The sequence below is a fragment of the Panicum virgatum genome, chromosome 3N, assembly GCF_016808335.1.
Source record: "Panicum virgatum strain AP13 chromosome 3N, P.virgatum_v5, whole genome shotgun sequence".
In the NCBI taxonomy this organism is placed as follows: Eukaryota; Viridiplantae; Streptophyta; class Magnoliopsida; order Poales; family Poaceae; genus Panicum; species Panicum virgatum.
The window spans coordinates 66,662,481-66,677,716 of record NC_053147.1 but is presented as its reverse complement, the minus strand read 5'-3'; the positions used below and the strand labels follow the sequence as shown (position 1 = coordinate 66,677,716).

At 50.4% G+C, this 15,236-nt stretch overlaps 1 protein-coding gene across 1 annotated transcript; it reads right to left on the bottom strand.

The window, feature by feature from the left end:
- On the bottom strand, positions 1-2,277 carry LOC120666887 (L-type lectin-domain containing receptor kinase IX.1-like). The gene has a single exon (XM_039946874.1). It carries the CDS (start codon positions 2,234-2,236, stop codon positions 89-91), a length of 2,148 nt encoding a protein of 715 aa, XP_039802808.1. The 5' UTR covers positions 2,237-2,277; the 3' UTR covers positions 1-88.
- Between the last annotated feature and the right edge of the window lie 12,959 nt (positions 2,278-15,236).

The following is a 15,236-nucleotide window of genomic DNA, read 5'->3' as shown; positions in this document are numbered from 1 at the left end:
TGAAAAACAAAATCCATAGTAGATACAAAAAATCATCAGAACAAATTTGATGCTAAATTCAGTCTGGTGTAAAAGCACTGCTCTGTGGTCATTTCAGCAAGGTAGATGTCTGGGAGTGGGAGGTGCCGGTGCCGGTGCTGCTGCCGCCGCCAGTCGCAACCGAAGATGTGTAGTAGAAAGCGTCCGGTGGTGGCATGTAGGTCGCCACCGGCATCCTCGCCGGCAGGCTCGGCAGCGGCGCCTCTTGCCGCAGCACGTTGACGGCCTGCCTGATGGACGGCCTCAGGCTCCGGTCAGGGTGTGCGCACCACAGCCCGACGACCGTCACCGTCTCCATTTCCCGGCCGTCGAACTCCCCCTCGAGCCGCGCGTCGGCGGCGTCGAGGATGGCTCCCCTGCCGTAGAACTCCCACACCCATTGCACGAGGTGGACGACGACGCCGTCTTCGCCACGGCGAGCCACCATAGGCCGCCGGCCGCAGGCGATCTCGAGGAGGACGACGCCGAAGCTGTAGACGTCCGACTCGGCGCTCGCCTGGCCGGTGGTCATGCACTCCGGGTCCATGTACCCCATGGTGCCAGCGAGCACCGTGGTGTGCGAGCGCTGGCCGTGGTCGACGAGCCTGGCGAGCCCGAAATCGCCGAGCTTGGCGTGGAAGGAGGCGTCCAGCATCACGTTGCTCGGCTTGATGTCCCTGTGAAGAACGCACTGCTCCCAATCCTGATGCAGGTAGAGCAGGGCCGATCCCAGGCCGAGCACGATCTCGTGCCGGAGCGGCCATGGCAGCACCGTGTTGCCGCTGGCGCCGCTGTAGAGGTGGGTGTCGATGCTGCCGTTGGGCATGAGCTCGTAGACGAGGAGGAGCTCGACGCCGCCGTGGCACCAGCCGATGAGCTGCACGAGGTTCCGGTGCCGCAGCCGGCTGATGATGCTCACCTCCGAGGCGTACTCCTTCCTCCCCTGCTTGGAACCCTTGGACACCCTCTTGATGGCGACCTCAAGTCCCATCTCCTTGAGGAATCCTCTGTACACCGACCCGAACCCGCCTTCTCCGAGCTTATGGTCGTCCGAGAAGTCGTCGGTGGCAATTGCGAGCTCGCCGTAGCGAAACCGCTTCGGCCCGGTCCCTTTCTCGAAGTCGTCTTGCATCTCCGGCTCGTCGTCGAGGAAGTCGCCCTCTTCCAGCTCCCGCTCCATCGTCTGCCGGAGGCGCTTTCGCCGTCGGCGGCAAATGAGCCAGATCGATAGACCCAGACCGATCAATAATACACCGGCGACAGACAAGCCGACCACTAGTCCTGTGGAAACCGACGGAGAAGGCGGCGGTGGCGGCAGCGGCGCCGGGCGCGGCGGCAGGATGATGTCGAAGGCCCAAACATCGTACCTGACGTAGCAGCTGTACCCCTTGATCGCACCGCCGGTGTTGTTGGGGAACCTGTCCCGCAGCTGGGCGATGTACGTGGTGAGGCACCAGGTGCACTGCCCCGCCGTCAGGTCCCGCGTGCACTGGGCGAGCCCGTACACAGCGCCCGGCGACGGCGAGCCGGCGAGAGGCGCGCTCTCGTTCGCCAGGAGCAGCGGTGAGTCGGCGGCCGTCTTGGCGAGCTGGTTCATCAGGCTCGAGCGCGCGTCCTCGAGGCTGGCACGGTCGACGGTGCCGGTCGACCACACGTAGAACGCCTCGCTGGGGTTGGCCACGGCGAAGAAGTCCGTGTCGGCATACCGGAGCACGCACGCGTCGTACGCCGCGCTCACGTTCCGGCTCCCCGGGCACACCACGGTCGCGATCCCGGCGGGCGCGCCGGCGAGGCACTCCCGGCACTGCGTCGCGTTGCGGTCGGCGTAGCACATGACGAGGCCGAACACCCGGTCGGCGCCGGTCCCGGCCGTGCCGTTGTAGAACCAGCCGTTGTCGCCAGCAGCCGCGGGCAGCCTGGACAGGAGCTCGGCGAGGTTCCTCTGGTACTGGCTGCCGTCGGTGTAGTTGCCGCTCGTGGAGCAGGTAGGCGCGAACGGCAGGACGACCTTCGCGTCCTGACCAGCTGCCGCAGCGCAGAGCGAGGCGAAGGCCGCGGCGGCGGCGAGGAGGAGACGGCGGGCAGCCATGGCTGCAGCGCAAACTGGCCGGGGACACCGCCGCTTACTATTCTTTGCAACCTTCTTGCCTTCCTTCCTCTGCATCTTGGAGAGGTGTTTCTCTCTTTCCAGATTGAGCCGCCGGCTGATGAAGAGCATGGTTTATGGTTGCGCCGAGCAGCGGGCGGAAAGTAAGCCATGTCATCCATGGGCACCGGCGCCGGAGTAACTTTTCTCTTTTTTTATTCATCGACAACAGCACCATTCAATGCTTACGAGCATCGTGGACTAATAGGAGCAGTCAAATCGGTACTCACCCTCTTTAAACCGGCATTTTACAAATCGTCTGCTCCGTTCTCTCCTCTCTTCTCACTCCGCCGAATAGGATTTGGCCGGCTTCTCGGCAGCCCTTTGATCCTTTCAGAATTCAGAGTCAGCATGCTGGAAGGAAGGACAAAAATGTCCTGCACAGTTCAGATGGATTCGTTTACAAGTTTCTGTTTACAACTTTTATTATTTGACTGCTTTATTTGTCAAAAATTCAAGGGTCATGATTCATCCATACTCTTCTCGTAGGAGGGTAATGGGAGTACCTTAGCGGAGCCCAGCACTGTCGCTTTGATCCAATTCTCTACCAGAATTGACCCCGGGACGCGATACAGACCATGACACTGCAGGTTCCTGTTAATGCAGGATCAATTAGAGCATACGATTCAATCATGCTGCGCGCCGGCGACTGTGTTTAGCTGCACGGTACGAGGTGTTTTGTGCTTCTCCTGAAGTCCAGTTGAGTTGGAGGAGCTCCTAGTTCATATTCAGGGTGTGTTTAGTTTATTTTGCAAAAAGATGTAAAGATGTAAAGATGGCATTTGAAGTATTAAATGAAGTCTATTTGCAAAACTTTTTGCATAAATTAGTTGTAAATCGCGAGACGAATCTAATGATGCTAATTAATCCATGTTTAATCAATAATTAGCGGATGGTTACTGTATCATTACTGTTGTAAATCATGGATTAAGTAGGCTCATTAGATTCGTCTCGCGATTTACAGTTCATCCATATAAAAAGTTTTGTAAATAAACTTCATTTAGTGCTTCAAATTAGTAAGATTCTGTTTTACTTTAATGTGTTTACGGCTTTGTTGCATAAAGAACTAAACAGCGCCTCAGACACGGTGCACATGAATTTTTCAGACCTGTCAACTGTCATGCTGGACCAAGTGCAGAAGAACGTTCATCAATTTCTCTCGCCCATCCGCGTTTGTGTGCAGTGGTAGGTTTGGAAAGGAAAGCGTTGCCGTGCCGGGAGTCGGGACGCCGTGATGTTGACATGTTTGAGAAAGTTTTATGGTTTCGGCGGCAGCGGGCGCAAAACAGCCGGCCCTGTTCACGTTGCGCCCCCGGCCCTCCTCCCTCACCTGCGCCACCTCCGCGCGCGAGGTCTGCCGTGGGCGCGAGGCCCTCCGCCCGCAGGCGCCGCCGCAGGCCCGAGGTCCACCGACGCCCCGCAGGAAGATGCAGGAGAGTGGAAGAGAGAAGGGGAAAGTAAAATGGCCCCACCTGTCAGTGCATATTGGGAGAGTTTATTGGAGAACTGCTGCAGGGCCTTCACCAATAGTCACAAATTTGATATTGGGACATCTCCATTACCATTTTATTGGGAAAAGATTATTAGAAGACTGCTGGAGATGTTCTTACTGACAAAACATATTCCATAATTCCAGGGTGTAATTACTAGACGGATCTTTTAAATCTAATTGGATCATGATTAGACAATGTCATGCTACAGTAAACAACCTCAAATGATGGATTAATTAGGTTTAATAAATTTGTCTCGCGATTTCTCACTCATCCGTTTAATTAGTTTTATAATTAAATCATGTTTAGTCCTTTTAATCTTCTGTTGAAAATTACTACAGTGAATTTCGTCTAAATTTTTACGGGATATAAACACACCCAAAATCGTTCCTTGTCTGAAGAGATGGTTGCTCCGACTCCTATAAATGTAGCACATATATCCTGAAAATACAAAGAAAATCCCCCAGAAAATAAAAAAATACAGTCCAATCCACGGTCTTCCTTGCCTTCGTCTTCGTGGAGCACCGACGACCGCCGGCACTGACGAAACTGAATAGTTTCATCTCACCGCCGAGGAGCTCCAAGGCTTGGTTTCGCTGCAAGAACCAATGCCACGGAACACCATCCCTGACGTATCTACTGCCGCTAGGGCACACTAGTAGCTTCCTTGCCGGAGAAGAGAGAGAAACACCAGAAACATCACCATCCACTGACGTCATCGCCCGCCAACCCAGATCCGGCCCCACCGACGACGATGGTTCGGAAAGAACATCCTATGGGACATCCAGATTATCCCCCCTTTCGCAAAAGAGGAGACCACTGACCTCATGACGCAGCTGGGGAAGACGCGAGATCCGCATCGGAGGAATAAAATCCTCACCGCCTTGCAATAGACAACAACAGCCAGTGGGACGAACAACAGCCGCAGAAAATCCAGCATCGCTGCCACCATCCAACACCGGACGACAGTGCCACCGCCAAACAGAAATGTTTTAGAGCTGTCACATTAAGGTCCTATTTAGTTTCCACCCCATAAATCCCGTGAAAAAAAACATCACATCAAATATTTCGACATATGCATGAAATACTAAATGAAGTCTATTTATAAAACTTTTTCATAAATGAGCTGTAAATCACGAGACAAATCTAATGAGTCTACTTAATTCATGATTTGCAATAGTGATGCTACAGTAACCATCCGCTAATTATTAATTAATCATAAATTAATTAATATCATTAGATTCGTCTCGCGATTTACAACCCATCTGTGCAAAAATTTTTATAAATAGATTTCATTTAATACTTCAAATTAGCAAGATTCCATCGTAAAATTTTTTGCAAAACATCTGAACACGGCCTAAGAGAAATGGAGAAGGGAAACGATGTCCTCTTCTTGTGAGCTTGGTTTTTCCTCTGAAGAACAGATTACTCTGGCTTGATCGTCGTTAGTCGTCACCAGAGCTTATCAGATATGAGCCTTCTTGAATTTAAAATCTTCGCCCAACGCTGCCGCTGCGCCCGCGCGGGGCCGCCGCTGCGGGCATGGCCGCCGGCCGGGAGAGAGAGTGGGCGGCCGCCGGCATGCGTGGCAAAGAGAGAGCTCGAGGCCGGTCGTGGAAGGCCTGCGGGCGCACCGCGCACCGGCAAATACACAGCCGCTCCGCTCCGCCCCGCCGCTGCTGCCGCATGCTGGCCGCCGCTCCCGCCACCCGCACGGGGACCCTCCGTCGCGCCGATCGAAACGCCGCCGTGTCGGATCGAGCCGCTCCTCTCGCGTTGGAGGAGGGGCACTCTCACGCCCCCTCGCAAGAGTCGCTCCGCCACCGCGGCCGGCGCGCGTGGGAGCAGGGATGAGGATGGAGGGCAGGGGAAGAGAGGAGAGGGAGGGCGGAGAGGGAGGGAGGGGGCGGAGGGCCGGCGGCACCGGATCGGGTTGCCGGCGAGGGAGGGGGAGAAGGGGCGCCGGTGATGGGTGCGGGAGCGCCGGCGAGGAAGGGGGAGGAGGGGCGCCGGCGGTAGGTGCGGGAGCGCCGGAGAGAGAGAAGGGGGGGCGTCGGGGAGGGGGGTAAAAAGATAAAAAAAATCTGACATGTGGGCTCCATATCCGGTAGTTGGTATAGAGGATGCAATATAGAGTATGACAGGTGTAGGAAAACTGGATATAGATGCGAGAATCTCGATAACCAAAACAGAATATTTTTTTTAAAAATAAATTTAGAATATGATAAATGCAGGAGTTTTTTTTACTACATGAATGAATTTTACAGTACAGCATGTCAACTGAAACGAGGCCTGGTTTCTGTCCAGATGCATGCATCTGCATTGCTGATTGACTCGACTGAAAGGTGGCCCGTATTTGTCCACATGCTGCAACGCTGATTGACGGACAGGAGAGCTACTTGGAGCCTAAGATTTGCCAACGAAAAAAAAATGCCATGTACTAGTTTCGACAATAATGCAACAATCCATGCCCAACCTCATCTGGTGATCATCAGTAGTTGAATCATCAGCACACAGCTTTAGAGATCTTCGAATCTGAACTGACAGGCGCCTAGCGTCCCTCACATTCATCTGCACTATTACCCGGCTCGTTACGGATCCACGTGCCTGACCCCTGCAGCCTCAGCAGGACGCGAGCTGCCGGCGGCCCGGTAGCGGCGCACGGACGCGGTGAGCGCCTCGGCCGTGGCGCGCGCCACGTCGGCGTTGGCGGCCTGCCTGTGCAGCGCGCTGACGATGGGCCGTGTGGGCGCCGGAGCCTGCCGGCCAGCCTCTCCTCCAACCGCACGGTCTCGTCCTCCATCTGGGCCGCCAGGAACAGCTCGTCGGGCGGCGGCACGTGGCCGCGCCCCAGCGAAGCGGGCGACGTGGCCCTGGAACCTGTTAGATCAACTACAACATTAAGCGCGTTTTGCCCGTACTAGCATGACTACTATGAATTTTAACAATATAAATGAGTTAAAGAGCATCTACTTGAAATTTTCTTCAAAAAATATGTAAAAAATTATATCAGGTATCCCTAATATAGCGTGCTTTGCTAAGTCTATGCTTCCCTTTTCTTATTCTCAATAATCAATTTATTACAAATATTTTAAATAGCATCTGGTAAAAACCTAGACAGAGTTATATATGATGATGAATAAAGCTCAAAAGATCAGATATTAATTCTACAAAATAAAGTTGCATGTTCCCAATTAACATCTACACTATATTAGTGATTAGTGATAAGAATGTAACAAACCTTGTTCTTTTCTATTTATTTTCTTCTTTTTTTATCTATCTTGCTCTTTTCTTCTCTTTCCTATTTCTTTCCTTCTATTTCTATTTCCCTTCTTTTTCCCAATCCTTTGTATCTATTTATTTGTCTATTCTCTCTCTTTCTTTCTTTCCTCATTATAAATCTCATGTACATAATCTTTGTTTGAGTATATAATTTATCATTCTTATAATTTTTATCAACCATGTTTGTTTCTTTTATAAGATATTAGTAGATCTGTACTTACTTACCTTTTATTATGATCTAAAACAACATTTTATTATATTATCAAACTATTTGATCACAATTAAGAGTGAGCCATGTTTAATTTATATTAATTTATTTGTGTTGTGGACTCATAAGTCCAGTGTGAAATAATTTATTTCCTTTTATGAGCTAAGTTGCTCATCATATGTATGTATACTTATAAAAATATATTTTTTTAATGTAGATGTATTTGTTCTTCACACAAAGTTCGTGATGTTTAATATTTTGTTCATAGTATATTATTATCTATTCGATATGTTTAACTTTTTCCGTAAAAAATATTTATTCCCAATAGTAGAAATTAATTATTTAGTGTAAAAATTGTTTTTTAAATGTCATGAAAACATAGGTAATTGGGATCTTATCATAAGAAAGACAATGGTGCAATCTAAATTTAATTTAGAAGCTTGATTTAATAGTTATATTTTTTAATTTTTAATTTGCATGTATGTGGGTCATGCCAGCTAAAACTATCATCTCGCGGTACGAGTGGAAACAATTATGCGGTTGGGCTGATGACGGCCCATCGTAGCATGGAAACAGTTCCACAGTTGGACATATGATTGCCCATTTAATATGTCCTCCAGGTAATGATAGGCGGAAATATCTTCTGAAGTGATATATAACCACACCCTGAGCCTCATTTGTTGCTTTTTCCCATCGCTGCAGGTGGGGTAGTCACAGTTTTAGACCCATCAATCTATGTGGGTGGAAGTTGGGCATACGACACAGGTGAATACTGTCGTATTTTTTCCTCCATGTCCGTGGTCGTGTGCCAAGCTGAACCGTTCCATGCTGACTGCGATGACAGAGCGATCATGTGGTCCATACTTGAAGCGTCCCCTCATAGGAGAAGACTTAAATGTGACACAAAACATCAGTCCCAGGAGGCTGATGCCACATTTATTACATCAGATGGTTCAAAACCGTACAAACCTTGGAGGACACTCGATACAGATAATAATAACAATTAACCAAGCTACGACATAACACCAGACCGCAAACCACATGGGGTCTAGCACGGGCTCAGAGTATTGCGACAGCGGAGGCATCTCGACAGGGCCGGTTCCACAGGCAAGGTTGGGTGTAGAACGATAACCCTACTCGGCGTCGTCTGGTACGAAGTCTGGATCTTCTTCTGTAAAAAGTAAGAGTGGGGTGAGTACAAACGTACTCAGCAAGTTCAACCACACCCACGGAGGGGGGGTTATATCAGAGTAATATGCACAGGTAAATCAAGGATAAGGTTACGGTTTAATTTACAGGAAAAGTGATATTTCATGCAGGGGTTTATTTAACAGAAAACCTTTTAAAAAAATTAGTTTTTGTATTGAGTAACACGGAGTTTAAGTTTTAAATTGCTACCGGACTCCTCGTCCGTCGTAGCACACGGCACCACTGCCGGACACAATTCCAAAACAACTCACACTAGCCCATCCCAATGAAACACTAGTTGTGAGACCACACCGTAACTCGCCCAGTACCGTGGGCACGGACTATTCGAATAGCTTTTAACTCTGCAGAGGTGTGCAACTTTACCCACAAGTAGGATACCACAACTCGAACACCATCGTGTCGGTGTAGATCCCAACATAGCCATTACCCACCTTAGCTAAACCTGATTAGCCATCACGGGATGCACCAAGGGGTCATCGACCGTTCACTTAGGTATAACCAGGCATAAGTCACTCTGGGCTTATCCCTTTTTCTTAGTCACCCGTTGCTCTCAGCTCTCCTGATGGCTATCAAATTAACTAGTGGGATTTATGCTAAGCCGTTGCCCATTCAACAGTCGAGTGGTTTGCACGATAGTGGAGTTAGGTGAGATGTAACACCAACTCGGTCCTTAGGGGTGACAAGATGGATATCTCCCTTCCTTGCTCTGCCACACCGGCACGAGCACACCAACGGCAAATCACACTGAAATGCCATCCATCCCGTCTAGACTCATCTTTTAAAAATCTATTTTTATCCCTTCCCACACACACATTTTCTTTATAAAAATAGTATGTTATGAGTAAAGTCCTGAGCGTTCTAATATCGATTAACGTACAAGCAAAATCAGACATTAATCTAGGTGGTCAAGGAATGGTCATCACAAATCAAGGGGTGGCTATCCAACCGTGTTTTCATGCAAGCAAAACATATGCAATTTTATAAAACAGGCCATTGGGTTGTGTTTATAACACTAGGACAGAACACATGCATCAAAGGATGGGATTGAACTTGCCGTCTTCGCAGCCTTCGGGGAAGTCCTGTCCTTCGGGCTCGGGGTCGTGGAACGGGTCCTCGTTCACCTGCTCACAGTACTGCTTGTCAACGGGCTCTCCTTCATTCACACCGTGGTCTACGACACGCACAAACAAACACACAATCAAGAAAAAGAAATAAAAGTTTTATCGTTGAGCTCGAATCAGAAATAAATTAGGAAACGATGGTAGAAGGAATATTTTTGGGAGATTTTTGTATAGCATGGTCTGAATAATATAGGAAATGGTGTGGTAAAGTTTCAGGATGATCGAACGATTTTTGGCGCATGAAATGATGAGTTAAAAGAGTGTTTACGGGCTAAATTAGAATCTAGGAACCGATCTGTAATTATTTTTGGGAGTGATAGGGCTTAATTAGAATTTCTGAAAATATCAAGGCTGCCCTGGAAAATAGGTACAATAGATATTGTATAAGTTTTTAGGAATTTAGAAAAAAAATTGGGTGAAACAGAGTTGAATTGAGTGAGATAATATAGGTATAAGATTGGGTGCTTAAATAATTTTGAAAATGGATTAACATAATTGGGAGAGAGCCGCACGGTTTGTGGCAGCATCGCAGGACTTTGTGTTGGTTGGGCCTTGTGACTACTACTTGGGCTGATAAAAAGAAATTAAAGGAGGGAGGGGGTCACGGCCTCACGGAACGGAACAGAGGGACATCGTCCCTGTCCTCAGCGCCGCCATGGCAGCAGGCACGAGCTCTCTGAGCTCCACCGAAACGGCGCTCCCGGCCACCGTTCCCGAAGCCGAGGGCATGGGGAGGTAGAGGAGGGTGAGGGGGTTCCACTTTGGTGACTGCGGGCATAGGAAACGGAGGTCGACTACGGCAGCCGTTGCAGCCATAGCTGCGGCTCCAAGAGCTCGTCGTGGGGAGCTCGCTGGCAGCAGGGAGAAGAAGGGGTGCTGGTTGGGGAAGTTACTCACCGTCGAAGCAATCGAGCTGCGATGGCCTCGCGGAGGAGATCGACGAGAGTGCTCTGCTTTTGGGGAAGGAACAGAGGAGCTAGGAATTGAAGCAGCGAGGAAGACGAGCGGCGGGCTGCGCAGCTTGGTGAGCTCGGTGGTGGCGTGGAGAGCAGCTCGGGGCACGTTTTATAGGCAAGGAGAGGCGGTGGAGAGGAGGACGCGGTGGCCGGCGTCAACGGCGGTGCTGTGCCAAGGTCGCCGGCGTCGTACGTGCATAGGGTGACGGCACGCGCGGCGAGGCGGGACGTGATGTGTCGGGCAGGCGGCGACCCGTTGCAGGTGGTGCTGTGCGGCCGTCAACACGGGCAGGTGGCTTGGCCTTGTGGAGCACGCGTGCTCGTGGCACGGCGAGGCGGGCGGCGTGCTGGTGCCGTGGTGTGTGCGGGCGCGCGGGTCGTGGTGCGTGTGCGTGGACGCGCGGAGGCGGTCTGGAGCGGGCGTGCTCACGTGCGCGGGCGGTGCGGGGCTGGCGCGCAGGCCTGCGGCCGTGGTGCGGCGTGGCCGTCGCGGCTCGGCATGCCGACGCCGTGGCGAGCCTGTGCCTGCGCGCGCGCGTACGCGTGGGCACGGCCCGGGGGGTGGTGAGCGCGCGGCGAGCGGTAGGCGGCCGGGGCGCGGGGTTGCCTTGCAGCGTGGGCGCGCGTGGCAGGGGCGGTGCCGAGCTGGTGCGGCCGGGGCGCGGTCCAGGGGGGAGGCGTGCTCAGGTGGGGAGCGTGGTCGGGTGGAGCAGGAGGCGACGGGGCGGCCAAGCGCGTGGGGAGGGAGAGGGGAGAGGAAGGAGAGAGGAAAAAGGAAGAAAGGAAAAGAAAATGGAAAGAAAAAAATGGAGAGAGAGAAAGAGAGGGAGAGAGAGGGAAACAAGAGAGAGAGGGGAGAGATTTGTGCCGGATCCGCGGCGCGCGATCGGCCACGCGCAGCGCCGATCACGTGTGTGCGGGCCAGGGGGAGGTGGGGCACGCGCGGCGCTAGCGGCCAAGCGGCGCCCGGGTGCACGCGGCAGGGGGGGAAAGAGAAAGAGAGATTCGCTGCGACGATCGCGACGGGCGGTGAGGAAAAAAAGAAGGTGGAATCGACGAATGGAACCGGGAGTTGGGAATCGGGTGTTCGGGACAGAAAAGATTTTCAGAATTTAGGGTTCAGATTTTAGGAGGTTCTCGAGCTCAACGACGGAAAGAGTTTTGAAAAAAAATTTAGCGTGTGCTTTATTTGGTGAATTTTTTTTCAGGTCGTTACAATACTCTCGTGTCTTGCACGTCATGGTCCTGATGCACGGAGCATCGAAGTTTGCCTAGGCTTCCACCTAGGGGCATCTACTCATAGCACATGCGACTACCGTCATACCATCGCACAAGTCTGTCAGAGTTAAAAATGTTGTAGAGATGCAAATTGTTCAAGAACCAAATAATGTTCCAAAACAAGATAAAAATATCTCCAGGATAGAAAATGTTCCTGAACAAATAAAAATGTTTTAGAAAAATATTATCTAAATATAATTAAGTGTGGTCTAGTTTTGAAGATTTTGTTGTAAGAAATCCAACGGTGCAGTTGAAATTCAATTTGGATAATCGATTTGTAAAGTAGAACATTTTTTAGTTTGGAATGTATGAAAATTAAGACATATGAGCACCACTATCCTTTCTCTCCTGTGGCCTGCTGCGCAGCACTACAGTCACGAGCTCACCTTGATGATGTGGCACGACGGGGAGAGCGCCGCACAGCCGTGAAACCCGGAGAAGGCCGGAGGGGGCACCAGTCTTTAAGAAACCCGATTCAATGGAACAATAGAAGATAGCCGGGGAAGAACAGAGAACCAGTTGGCGGAGAGGAAGATCAGAGGGCATATTAAGATTGGTTTGTCTTGTGATACAAGTTGATAATCTTCTCTCTTAGATAGGTTCAGTTTGTATTACACGGCGGCAGCCTCGTCAACGCGTGCAAGTCGCGGTTTTTTTATATATTTTTCATTTTCGTTTTTTACAAAAATATATTTTTGTTTTCGAAATTAACAGAAATATACCCCGGCCGCCCCGCTGCCGGGACCTGGTCGCCCCGCTGCGGGGCTGCAGGGACTTTTCTGCAAAAAATTTCACGAAGAATTTGCGCTAAGACCCCTCGAGGACCGGTCGCCCAGTAGGGGGGGCCGGCCCCCAGGCCGCCTGGCTGCGGGGTGGCCGGCCCAGGCCGCCCAGGTCCGGTCACGCTGTACGTACGCGCCTGGATATAATTGCAACCCTTCTCCTTGTGCGCAAGGACGGACATCCTCAGCACGGGCGAACGTGCAGATAAGCTGGCCGTGCACTGGTGTGCCGACACGTACGAGGAGTGTAAGCACACGCACTAAATGCCTAGTACTCCTTTATGTAGTACGTGCAGACAGAGTGGACCATCTACTACTATTTGACATTTTGACTGGCCGCTCCACTGCCTTGCGTTGCACAATAATTGGTGCGTACTTTTACTACTGCCAGTACTACCAGTACATTTCTTTTCTCCTCGTGGCCTAGACGCAGCTCCTAGAGTCCTACTAGACTAGTAGTCCTAGCTACTACTCTAAAGTCTGAACAATGGCGCGATTGCTCCCGTACATTGCAGGAGGACTGGGTGCTGTGCAGGGTGTTCGAGAAGACAAAAGGCGATGGCGGCGATGGCCAGGACGGCGATTCCGCCTCCTCGCCCCCCGTCTTCGCCGGATCGTCACACGTCGAGCCGCCGCCGGAGCCGGACCACTCCGCATCGTCAGGCGGCGGCTGCTACGGCTACCTCCCGTCGCAGCAGCAGGAGGTGGCCGTGCTGCCGCAGTATAATTACTACGGCGGCGGCGGCGCGGACCTGGGCGGCCTGGGGGACCGGCCGCCCTGCTGTCGGGCGACCGGTCCTTCAGGGGCCTCAGCGTAAATTCACTGCGAAAATTTTTGCAGAAAAGTCACTGCCGCCCCGCAGCGGGGCGACCAGATCCCGGCCGCCCGGCAGCGGGGCGGTCGGGGTATATTTCTGTAAATTTCAAAAATGAAAATATATTTTTGTAAAAAATGAAAATAAAAAATAAAAAAAATCGCCGTGCAAGTCCCTGGACCCATTCGGCCCATAAACCTGGAACTGAGCTTCTTGACACGAGCTCCGGTGCGAGGCCCAATCGGCGGAGTAGGAACACTTGGCGATGACACTGGGCTAATAGAACCCAGCCATGTCGGGGTGGACACTCCTTGGGTGCCAGCGGCCGGGGAGGTGGCCTGAACAGGGGGCTGTGTATCGGAGCCACGATGGCGATGGCGAGTGTAGCGGCGTCGAGGGATCGGACCTAAATTCTCTCTACATATAACACCATCTATTTCGGATCGTGATTAATAACCGCGATCCAAATATTTGCACGAAAACACCCTAACTATTTTTGAATTATTCTCTATTGTGTGCATGCTACCTTATCCTCTTCTCTTCTTTTCTTTCACCTCCTTTCTCTTCTCTTCTTCTCCTTGAGCTCCCCCTATTCTAAATTTCTAATGGAGGTGGCAGCCAGCCCTAGCCACCCCCCCCCCCCAAAAAAAAAACCAATCCGCTATGCACCAACTCATGCATTTCACATTGACATGGACACTACAGATGCCACAAGAAATGCAAAAACATGACATCCTTGTTCATGTTGTAGTTGAAATTTCTAACACTGTTCAATGGATTCGGCTACAGGTTTGCCCACTAAATTTTAGGCCCCGTTTGGTTGCGCTGTGTAAAAATTTTGAAAAGACATCTTTCTACATTTGAAGTACTAAACATAGACTAATCACAAAAATAATTACAGAACTCGTCTGTAAATCGCGAGACGAATCTAACGAGTATAATTAATCCGTCATTAGAGGTTGTTTACTGTAGCATCACTGTAGCAATTTAGCGTCTAATTACAGCCTAGTTAGGTTCATTAGATTCGTCTCGCCATTTACAGACAGCAGTCGCAATGCGTTTTTTTTCGTCTAGATTTAAGTCTCCATGCGGGTGCCGGAATTTTTTTTTGGAATTTTGGTTTTTGGAACTGAACACGGGCTTAATGTTTTAGATGTCGTAGTGTGCCCAGAAGCAATGCATGCAAATCAAACACACCGATTGATCGAAAGATGTTTGAAGTCCAAAATTACCAAGTATAGTTTAGTTGTTTTTTTACAACTCTCGTCTGGATATATTTACCTATTTAAGGACACATATTTACGTAATACATACATCTCACTCGCACCACCACGTGTATATGAAGACTACGTCTCTAGAGAGCTCAACGTAGTCATCCAAGACTTTGTAGGCGGCAAGTATATCATAATGCACCGGATAGAACCCTTGTAGCTGGCACATGCGCACCTGCAATTCATATATAACCTATATATAGCGTAGCCACATTTGAAGAGCAATAGTACGAAACCCTCTGGAAACGACACGCTATATCATACAGTTTTTTCCACACAAAATATGACGCAGCCCAGCAATATGAAATTGGTACACTAATTCAGCTTAGACATCCAATTCACACAAGATGTGAAACCAAGACGCGGTCATACAGTTTATGCTTTATGCAGAGGTAGATCCAGCAGTGGGTCTGGAGGGGCTCTAGCCCCCCTACCGCCGCCGGATCTATGGAGCTCCCTGAAGCCTCTCCTATAATTTTTTATTAGGGATGCACTGCGAGGAGAGGTTAAAACTTAAATTTTGATGATGCCTAGTCTGCATCCTTCAAGTGAACATCAAACTTCTTTGGATAGTTTCAACTTTTTACTGTTTGTTTATTAAAAAATAGTAGGAAAGTTCAAAGAGGAAGAGCCCAGAGCCCAGAACCAGAAACGCAGCCG

Bases quoted from the DNA above. Each gene is read 5' to 3' on its own strand.
- LOC120666887 (XM_039946874.1), bottom strand. From the start codon at position 2,236: ATGCTCTTCATCAGCCGGCGGCTCAATCTGGAAAGAGAGAAACACCTC.